The following is an 11,469-nucleotide window of genomic DNA, read 5'->3' as shown; positions in this document are numbered from 1 at the left end:
AACGCTATAAAAACAATATTAATTACGTTTTAAGGGTGCACTCAACTTAGTATTCGTCCCGTCTGTCTTTCTTGAGCTCTGATGATGGAATCTAGCCTGGGGCGAAATATCGACGGGACGCGCATGGCTTGATAACGAAATGCAATATGATATAATAGAGCAGTTCTTACATACAGAGATATGTTGGAGCTGTCTGTCATAGTTCGTTTGTTGTTTCTTTTAGGTAGTCTTCATATATAGACGAGATTTGAGAGCTCAACCGGACTACGAAAGAAACCCCAATACTCGAACTCTCGATAACTACTTGTACCTTCCGCTAACAGACTCCTTAGTTCTAAGTACTTTATCAATATTTTTGCCTTCATTAACTCGAATTAATTTTTCGAGTTCGAAAACTACTTAATTCAAATGTTGGAAAAAAACTAGATAATTCGCCGCTGGTCGAACTAGATCAGCTCAGTCGAAAAAAAATAGAGACCATACATCCCAGACGTGCGCTGAATCGCCGTATGGTAGCATAAAGCTTTACGGCTAGGCTGGAGACTTCGGCCCCAACACCGCTATCTAGCGAACTGTGTAACACACAGGTACCGAGGCACCCGCGCATTAATAGGGAGGCAATAACCAGGTTCCTAGCCCTTAAGACCTAAGTCTTATACGGTTACGCCACACACAGCTCGCTGTGACGTAAAGTGAAATATTTTGAGGTCTATTTGGGCGTCTTTGGTCTCTTGGGAGGACCCAGGGTTGACGCGTCATGCGCACGTGGACGTGCATAAGTGATCTTTCGAATACAATAAACAAAGAAAATGCACTACTTAGGAGTGTTCATTAAATACACCGAGGGGGGAGGGAAGATTTTTACTCAAGACACCTGAAAATTTCAGAGCCCCCCTTCATTGTAAATATTATTTGACCTTAATAAACAAAAAAGCCTTGGAAATTGAATACTGCGAAGTTGCCCTCTCCTTGTCCGAGTTGATGATCCAGTCAATTTCGTCATTATTTCAGAGTCCAACACAGGACGGATCTAGCTTTTTACCTTCGTAGCGATTTTGGAGTGAACAGACATGAAAATAATACAAAAAAAGGCAGCCCAAGGGGGAGGGGGGATGAATTCAAGTCAGCAGGATTATTTTTCTCTTATGATCAAAAGGCGGTAATTCTTTTAGGCATACTTCAAATTTTTTTTGCATGTAAAATCATGTTAAATGGTGCAGTGATTTTTTCAATTAGTTGTTTGCTTTCCAAACCTTCCCCCCTCAAAAGTCAAATGGTCCGCCCCTGGACGGACGCCTGTGAATGAATATACGTTTGTATATATTTGTTTTTGTTAAGAATATTTTTCTGTAAAAAAGGGATAATGTCCAACGTAAAAAAAACTGTATGTATATCGTTTTGGGGATTTGCATGCTCCACCACTGTTTAGAAGTTTTTTCACTTTGTTCCTGTTATTCTGATAATAAACTGTATCGGTAAATCCAACTGTTATAAACTGAAAGTATCTATATTATGGTTTATAAAGACAGTTATAAATAATTATTAAATACATTTGTCACGAGGCTTAATATTTAATCTTTATTTGTGCTACAAACTAGATCATATGAGCAAAATATTAAAGTATATTAAGTATGGCTCCTAAAAAAATTCAGAGCCCCCCCTTTAGAGGACCGGGTTTTTTTCGAAGCCCCCCCCCCTTTTTGGTGGCTAAAAAATTTCGGAGACCCCCCCCTCTAATATATTTCCTCCCCCCTCGGTGTATTTGAGAACACTCCCTTAAGAGAAAATGTGCCAGACTTCACAATGGAATTGCTGACCTGTTGTATCTTGACAAAAATCCATGAGCGGCTGAGATCGAATCAGGCAGACGTATTGGAAAAATACAACATAGTTTTATAGCAAGAAATTTGAGAACAGCACGACATTGGTTGATAAAAAAGAGGCCCAGAGTAATTGGTAAAGCTGATGTGATATGTCTTTCGACATGCTCATTTGTTTGTCGAAGTGTGCGTGTGTTTTTGCATGTTGGTCGAATTGCTTAATAAATGAAATAAATCGAACAAACCATTTGGAGCTGTCAGGTAATATTCGACAATCAGTCGGGTCACAGTCGGAACACAGTCGGGACAAATCAGTTACGAAAACCCATAACCCCGGGGGGAGTTCTTCAAGGTAAAAGTGATAGGGATGCTCGTCGGAAAATTCGAAAAATACCCCTAAAAATACCAGCACGGCCAAAAATTGCTACCTTAAACAATACCTGAGCCTTAAAATTTCCATTTCTAAGAGAAAAGCCTATTTTTTTCTCGGATACCCCCTAAAAAATACCTGAGGCCCGATGTTGACCCCTAAAAAATACGACGAGCATCCCTATCAAGTCGACATGGGAAGAAATCCCCCCCCGGGCCCATAACACTTTGCACGTTGCTTCAATCTTATGACAATTTTTCATTAAAAAGTGATTAAATTGCTTATGCGGTCTGTCATAATTGCAATTCCAGTTTTTAGGGGCCCTGGGAACTAGAATCTTTGGGAGCCTTTGGGAAACTAGCCTGCTAGCCGGTTCTCCGAAGACTCGAATCTCCTGAGAGCCGGCTAGCAGGCTATTGGGGAACTAGCGATAGTTGGGAGTAAACAAAAACACATGACTACCTCTTTAAGAACTTTTGAAATCATCAAATGCTTAGCAGTACAGTTATCGCCGAATCAATTATGATTGGGCATAAGTCTGTAGTTCTATCGTTTAATACATTTTTAGATTAAAGATACCGTACGTAATTTTCGTATCAGATGTTTGTTCTCCTACCCAGGGTGCTTTTCGCGCTTTGTCGCCTTGGCCTATGAGAAGAAGCCTGGGACCACGAGCCCGCGATCTTGAACTTCAGGTAGCGTCATTATAAACTAAGCTGAGGGTCTTCATCTTCCCAATTCACAGGCTCACAAAAATGACCTCGGAATCGAACCTGTGTTAATGTCAGGCCTTTTTCGCTCCCTTTGAAGTCGCCTGATTCATATGAGCCCCTGCATCCATCAATTAAAACAATCCTGGAATCACATGTGCTTGGCATTTTTGAACCAAAATAATGTTGCACATTTGCGCGCGCGAAAAAGCGCGAGAATTTGTTCTATTGTTTATTCTATTGTATTATTGTTATTAATTAAGCCATTTTTTTTGGTGAATTGGTGAGTTGTTTATAGTGAGTGATATCCCTCTTTCCCTTCCTTCCTGTAATCCCGCAAAAGTTCGTCACTACAGCAGGAGTACTTTTGGCGCCATCTTCGGTGAGACGTTCTCTGGCTCCTTGAAAGGTTAATGTCCCCCCGGCCAATTGGGCCGCCTGTGGAAAAAAGCATCTATCCTTATTAATTCAAGCAACCTCAACGTATGCCTGTTTATATGTACCTATACTTTGATGATACTTGTGAATCGTCTTCCTACTTACAGACAAGGGATATTATTCACATTCTTATTTTGATTGGACCACGTTCGGAAACCAGCTCATGCGTCGTTGACTCTGTTCAAGTTTATTCCTGGTATCTTTTCAAAGTATGAACCACGGGAATTAGGATACTTTGTCAGCGATTTCTTAATAAAATAACCAAAAATGCATTCCCAATTTTTATTGAATATTGTATTCCGCGAATAAAATATCTCTAACCTTTGTGCGAAATGTCTCCTGCCTCCCGATTCAGCGAAATCCTTTCTCGTTATATTTCTCTTGTCTAAAAACCCACGCGATCGTTGTTTTCCTTGAGTGTTCGTGACTAGCCCGAACGCTAGCAGATTTTCGAACAATGGAATCGAGCGTTGTTTCACTTCTTATTTTATATAGAACCTAAATACGAAGTTAGGTTCGGAGAGCGTTCGGGCTTGTCACGAACACCCAAGAGGCTATGGTTACTCAGTACTGGTCAAATGTTTCGAGAGTTGAAAACAACGATTGCGTGGGTTTTTAGACAAGAGAAAAAGAAATATAACGAAAAAGGATTTCGCTGAATCGGTCGGGAGGCAGGAGACATTTCGCACAAAGGTTAGAGATATTTTATTCGCTGAATACAATATTCAGTACAAATTGGGAATGCATTTTTGGCTATTTTATTAAGAAATCGCTGACAAAGTATCCTAATTACCGTGTATGAACCCTATGGAGAAAAAAAGCAAATACAATTAAAAGGGTGGGAAACTTGTCTTGCACTTTGGCGTCAAAGAACAGAGCTTGACAAATCCTTCTGGCGTTTGTTTGCTTTCCCACGACCATTTGTGGATTATTTGTTCAATGTCAAAATTGGTAAATAGACCTTCGTGAAGCTATGCCGATATCTTAACATACTCTTGTCGAACAACAGAGAAAACAGAAGCATACTATGTTAAAATTAAATCAAGAAATTATTTGTTTTCATTTCATTTTTATTACAATAAAGGCTATTTGAGAGATAAAGAAAGTGTTGATTAAAGTTTAGATTCATATTTTATTAAGTTTGGACCTCAATTCTTTTATTGTCTTTCTAGTTGACCCTCTAGAAGCTGTTGATTAGCTTCATATATTTCACATTTTCTTGTTTTAATCGTTTGTTTTTATATTTGAGGTGTTCGTATCATAATTCGTTTCTATAAAACATGTATATTAGAGCGATTAGATACGATCTTGTTTTGAAAATGCATAACGCCGAGAAATGAAATCTGCCATATTCGGCGGGGAAAGATCATCCGCAAATATTGACAGAGTTTCAAATTTGAGCGAATTTATTGCATTATAACCTGCGTGGGAACCTTTCACTTTATGATTCTCACGAATATTTTGCGTTTTTCTGTCTTTTCAGACGCTAATGAACTTTCTCAGAATCTACTATTGGAATGTGACGCTCACACGAACGTCCGCCATATTGGTTGCCATGTTGTTAGGACGTATTATCCTTGTTCGCGTTTCAAAGAATGTCGATCGCTCACTCCTTTGTTATTGTTTATCATTGAAAATGCAGCGGTTTATTCGAAAGGGAACTTTCGAACAAAATAGCATTCTACGAATGAAGTATGATATATAATTGACTATATTTGATTGAAAATATCTCGGTTACTCGCTTTGAATTAGCTGATGGAAATGGATATCTTGTGTGACTCTACATTGATCGGGAACATATAAAATGGCGGCGTGATTGGCCTTCTTGAAACCAAATCTAGCCCAAATTCAAAATCTGGCTACTAGATTTCAGCAGGAGTCTCTACGATACTAAAAAAAGTAAAAAATATTCTAGTGTGAGCTTTCAAGTGCCGGGGATAGTGAAAGCTGGCGCAAATGACTTTCTATATTTTTACAATTAGCAGGACAAAAAATAAAACTACGGTAGATATTTCCTTAATAGGGATCGCAGCATCGCGGTCTCTACCTGATGATTCCTTCACTTGTGCACTTCGTGTGTTTCTCCATTGTTTTGTTTCAGTTGATGCTTCAAATACTGTAGCCTTGTGCAATATGGCCATCGCGTCTCGAGCAATAAGAAATTGCACAAAAAATGTACGGAGACAGCTAGTTAAGCATTCTAATGTAGTTAAAGTCAATAAAAATGTGTTTATTCTCGAATTTGATCGGAAAAATTTTATTAAGCGGACACCTCAATATAACGGAACATTTCGCCTTCCGAGAGTGTCCGTTATATAGAGGTTCCACCGTAATTGGTTTCTCAACGTCCTACTGTTCTTAAAAGCAGTAAATGTTGAGTCACAAAAGCTATTATTCTTCACAGTAATATCAAACCTATCACCCGCCAGGATAGTGTCCATCACTCTAATAGACAATCAAATTGTCTACCGCATAGTTAAAAAAACGCCGATAAAATGCTAGATAATCGGTATGCTATGACACCAATACAATAGGCCAGCGTCAAAACGTGTAATGTTTATTTTCTCAACGCATCTTCGAGTCGGAGTCCGTTGTAAACACAGGGTATTCAAGGTTACGCGAGGGCAAAATCGGCCGATATTTTTCCCAAAGCTCCTTTCATAAATATGTTATTTTACAAATCTTATGAACAGGCAATATATAAACAATCAATTATAGGTATTGGTATTATTGTTTGGTCCTTTTTTTTGCAATGGAGGATGGGTGCTTGCAATTGAGAAAAAAAATATGATATCGTTGTTTTAGATCCATGTAATGGGCCCTTTGAACTGGGAAGGGCTCAAGGCGGTCTACCCTTGAGATGTTTTAGAAATATTACACCGCCTAAATGAATAATACTGGCAAATCAAAGCATGACCCAAGTCAAAAAGCTTTCTGTGTGCGTACTAAGAGAACTGCTACTGCGGTTTTTAATCTTCTGCCACTCTCCGGCTAAAGTAACGGATTCACATTTTTGGTCCTTTATGATTGGTTAGTGCCTTACAGATAAGTGACGTGGGAAACCATTTCACTGTTGGGCAATGAAGGAATGAGCCGTTTTGAATTAAGGAATCCGCCGGAACGGGATCGTCGCTGAGAACTCGCAAAATATTGGAAACCGCGGTACCAGCCCTTGTGGCTCCGTCATATTGTTGCGTACTTGGAGAGAATCACATCCTATCCTCAGCTTTTCGTAAGCAAACTCTTCACCTCGATTAAATGACCTTAATTTTAAAGATTTCTGTTAAAATGGTCCTTCGTATTTCTAAAGGCCCTTTACTTTATTATACTATGTTCCGAGATTCACTAGTTGAAGTAGATTCCTAGTTTGAATGTAAAGACCTTAGATTTCCCTTGTTTTCGCCTAGGCAGTAAGATGCATTTATTAGATACTTTCTAGTATCATTATCGAGTATTGAAACTAGCCTGTTAGATAAGCAATTTGTGACTTACAATATACAACAACAAAAAATTAATAAGATGGTTAGCTAGGGGGTAGAGGGGATGAAATACCCTAAATAGATCCTAATGTGAAGTTTTCCAGAATAGAATCACATTTTCTCTCGCCCTCGAGCCCCCATCCCCGCCCCCACCCCCAGAATTTGGATTTGAAGAATGAGAAGGTTTGACAGTAAACAAAGACACAATAGATAATGGTGTACATAATAATGATTATCCTTTCCTCTTGCTAAAGACTACCAGTAAGCTATCGACATATTTCATGTTGACTTCTTGTTAGGCACAGACCCCCTTTACCAATATTGTACACAGTGAACAGCCTTTGTCCCTATTAGTTTTATTGGATTTCCGAAGTCGCTAACGATAGAGCTTTAACTAAGTATATGCTATCCCCTATCCTAGTTAGTCCTATACCTATTCCTTAGTCCACCTTGCGAAGATTTTGTTCCTATCCACGACATAATTTTCTTCTCTGTGTTTAATAAAGAGTCTTCTAGTGTCAAGTAGATATCGCAACAAAAAAAAAATGAAAATCTTTGCAACCAGTTGTTAACTACCGATATGACCTTCAAAATACTTTTCACGTTAAGGAATTCCTCGCTTTGAAAGCGTCCCTATCTCCTATCTGACATTGTGCTTGAACTTGGTATCATTTTCTGCCTATAAACTAGAGATTCCTGCATTTATTTGGGTGGTTGAAAAGGTTAAACGGGGTTGCACGATCGAAACTGATATTCGAACGGAAGGAAACTTTTAGAATCGATCTTCAAGACCGAATGATTGTGAAATCAAAGTCGGACATCACCTTTAGTATCATCGCTGACCTTTTAGAAGCCTTAAGTGAAGTTCTGATGATTTTTCCGCATTTTGCAATGATTTCGAAAGTACAGCGTTGATACGCCGGTGCGTCATTTTGCGAAACGCATGCGCATCGTGGATCCTACTATTGACCTTTAGTAAAACCCTCTTTCTGAGGACTAATCCGAAATCACGTTGACCCCGTGCGCTTAATGAAATAAATAACCTAACTGTCATTTCTGTACTAGTTTCTCGTCGGGTATATCTGGCACGTAAGACAGAGTGTGATCGATTTGCAAGGGCAGAACGCGAAGTTGTGAGTGTGCAAAGCTGTTGCGCGTGCAAGACTACGAAAGGCGATGAAATGCGGTTGGCGGTGGCGGGATGATTGCAGGACTTGAGTCTTCCCGGGTGGTTAGGTACGAGGTGGAAAGTTCAGTCATGAAGAAGTGATACAATCGCGAATCTTTCATTCAGTCACTCAACGGGTAGGCCGTGCTGACGGCAAGTTATGTAAATCCAGACTTCCATTATCGCGAGAGATAAGGCCCGGTCACGCCTATTCAAGAGACGTCAAAGGGTTGCCACTTTTATTAATATGCCCGCATTGATGCTAACGCGGTGTAAATCCATGTCGTAAAGGACGCGTTATTGCGCTTCGATTGCAATCAAAGCAAACAAACTACCTTAAAAGTATCCGTGATTTCGTACCATTCCAGGCTCAGCAGAACAACACACAATTAACGCCTTTTTGTTTAGAATAAAATGGCACGAAGCTCTGCTTTCTTTGTCCTCGTATTTGAGTTCCCACTGTTATTTACTGTTGTAACAACAATAACAGCAACCGTGTGAACTGTTTTGATTTAAGACCCGCAACTTCAAAGTCAAATTTCCAAGTAGTGCGATCACTGTAGAACTTAAAGCTAAGAGCTCTTGGGGGAGTTTCGATTCGCTGGTATCTCACCATATGTTTTGCACGTTGGATCATATACCGTGTTTTCCATGTGCGGGGGTTATTTCTGCTAGAGCGCGCAGAGAGTTCGAGTCCCTCGATAGGCGGGTTAGGAGGGCGTACTAGTGAAGTTATTGTGAGGATAAAGCGGTTTATTCACAGGTGATCACACATGTTGGGATCCGTCTGGTATTGTGATTACAATGAACTGTGATACTTGCAATTAGTGTCCTTCCTGCAGATTTTGAGCGCGCGCGCGGGAATCACAATTCACCCGTATGATGTGCGCGCCCGGCCGGGTCTTTTAGTAATCATGGTTCTATGAGATAGTGTTGACAAGAGATTTCGTGAAATTGCTAATTTCTGTAAAAGGTCTATGAAATTATAGCTTGCGCCCGGCCTCGTGTGTGGGCCCGGAAGATAGCAGCTTGGTCGTGATTGGTTGAAATGGTCGTTACATCACGGACTCTCCTGAGCCTGTAAATAGCATCACGGCCATGACTCGCGTATAACAGAAGCAGCGCGTGACTGATGGCCCTAGCAGATGAATATCTCAGGACTCATCCGTACCTTGTCAACTCATTTACGGCAAACACTCCAGAGTGTTCACAAGTGGAATGCCTTCTAGTGAAACCATGTACACTTATCCTACAAACTCCCCTGGGGCTCCCGCGAATAACATGATACCTCCAGTCTACGCTAACCAAGGCTACGAGGGCTTTTACAGGCCCGGATCTTCGCCGTACTCCTCGGTTCATTTTCCCGTTTATGGTCAGTACGACGCGAGACAAGAAAGGTACTATGGACCTCCTCTTCCCCGCTCTCAACATCCTACAAGGCAAGACATGGTGAAGCCACCGTATAGCTACATTGCCCTTATTGCTATGGCGATACAAAGCGCGCCAGAGAAGAGAATAACACTCAGCGGGATTTATAGTTTTATAATGGACAGATTTCCCTATTACAGGAATAACAAACAAGGCTGGCAGAACTCTATAAGACACAACCTTTCACTCAACGAATGTTTCGTTAAGGTCCCCAGAGATGACAAAAAGCCGGGGAAAGGGAGCTTTTGGATGCTAGATCCGGACAGCCTGAACATGTTCGAGAACGGGAGCTATCTGCGGCGGAGGAAGAGGTTTAGGAAGAAAGATGTTCAGAAATCAATGGAGGGGGAAAGCCAGCGCAAGTCGGATGGTACTTCCGTTGAGAATTCCACAGCAAGAAGCGAGACATCGACAACTTCCGCTGAACAAAACGATCAAAACGAGGGAGAGGACTCGAATTCGAGCAGCGGAGCGGCTAAAGCGGAGAGCGACAGTCCCATCCCTGAGAAAGACATGGTGGTGGTAACAATACCGCAGCCGAAGACAAGTCCGCCCGCGATGGTGAAAAGAGAGCCCTGTATGGTAGACGAAGAGGGACACGAACATCGAGTCACCCCACCGTCTTTCCCCACAGCGCCACCACGCGCGGGCTACGATCCACAAAACCCGTATTCTTACGGAGCCTACTGTGCATACACGCAAGCACAACCGCAGGGATTCAACGCTCAAGCTTACCCGTACGAGAACAACTCCGCCAGCGCGCGCCCGGCTATGCCACACTACAACTCTGATCCCGCACACACAGAACCGCTGCCGAGGTTCTCTCCTCATCTTAGCCACTATACGCAACCTACGCCGGTAGTAGAAGAACCACAAAACCGCATCAATAGTCCGTATGGTGATTACGAAGGCCGAGGAACAGCGGGGCAGTGGTACCCTCAAGGATATAACGCCACAAGCACTGCGAATATGCCAACGGAGGCAACCATCCCGCAGGCCCAGCAAGCAAGGCAAGCCAATTTCCCGAACGTTAGAGAGATGTTTGAGTCTCAAAGGCTTTTGGTATCGAGCGCCAACCAAGCAAGCAGCCCCAACCATCACCCTCAAGGTCAGTTCGCAAGCGGAGCGGGATATCATTCTAGTCCAAGCTCTATCTATTAGAGTCAAGACCAATGACTTTCTTACGCTTTGTACTACGAACACCGAGGAGAAAACTCTGGACATTCCTAAGCTAGCAGATCTGTAGATTTACGCGTTCTTTTACTTGCTGAGCGGTCACCATGTGATAGTTTAGAAGCACTAAGCTGCAATAAGAAGTCATGAAATGTCTAATCGGAAAATACGAGGAAATATTACCGCTAAGTGATAACGCTTTACAGAACTCTAAGTGATAGATACAACACACACTCTACATTCTCGTGTTTTCATGTACCTTTTAATGTGCTTTCTTTGAAAGCAAGGTTTCTTTTATAAGAATAGGACTGCTATTTGACTAAAGCTTTCTCTAGCTGTTCCTACCAGACTCTTCGTCAAAAACCACACTTTAATCTTAACTTTTCATTCGTGATTTCCGTATCCAAAAAAAATCTCAGCCTTAAGGTCCTATTATCCGATTTTGTTTTAAATTGGCCAGAAGTATTTTGGCAAGTCTGATAATGTTTATATTTTATGACTGATTTATCGTTTTATATCACAGCTTTAATCTTGCGCGGTGTATATATCTTACTCGTTCTCTATGAGAATCGTTAATTGAATTAAATATGATTTTACCAAGTTTGTAAAGGACTACCTTGAGGACTGTCTTTAGTGTGTTATAATATAGTCACTAATAGACTAATATTTTATAGTTGTCGGTAAATGTATTGCTTGTAAAATTATTTGCCCTTAGAATTATGATAAAATGTAGTTTTCAGATTGGAGACATCATTTATGACAGTCATATTTTTCCTGTGCTATGTACAGAATGAAAAAGGTCGACCAACTACGTAAATAAAGCTTAAAAAGAGATTCAACTTAGGAAGGACTTGACAAGTCTTTTGTCGTCTGTTTGGTGTGC

General features: G+C 41.0%; 1 protein-coding gene and 1 long non-coding RNA gene across 2 annotated transcripts; one reads left to right on the top strand and one right to left on the bottom strand.

The window, feature by feature from the left end:
• Nucleotides 1–2,655: 2,655 nt before the first annotated feature.
• Nucleotides 2,656–3,647, bottom strand: LOC116613016. The gene is made up of 2 exons (XR_004294056.2): nucleotides 3,444–3,647; nucleotides 2,656–3,338 (listed from the first exon to the last, which is right to left on the bottom strand). It is a non-coding gene; the product is annotated as an uncharacterized LOC116613016 (long non-coding RNA).
• Nucleotides 3,648–8,933: 5,286 nt separating this feature from the next.
• On the top strand, nucleotides 8,934–11,429 carry LOC5505180 (forkhead box protein C1-A). Its single transcript, XM_001625950.3, has one exon. It carries the CDS (start codon nucleotides 9,204–9,206, stop codon nucleotides 10,572–10,574), a length of 1,371 nt encoding a protein of 456 aa, XP_001626000.1. The 5' UTR covers nucleotides 8,934–9,203; the 3' UTR covers nucleotides 10,575–11,429.
• Nucleotides 11,430–11,469: the final 40 nt, after the last annotated feature.

The sequence above is a fragment of the Nematostella vectensis genome, chromosome 13 (assembly GCF_932526225.1).
Source record: "Nematostella vectensis chromosome 13, jaNemVect1.1, whole genome shotgun sequence".
NCBI classification, from domain to species: domain Eukaryota; kingdom Metazoa; phylum Cnidaria; class Anthozoa; order Actiniaria; family Edwardsiidae; genus Nematostella; species Nematostella vectensis.
The sequence above is the reverse complement of the archived record's forward strand: the minus strand, read 5'-3'. Positions and strand labels throughout refer to the sequence as shown.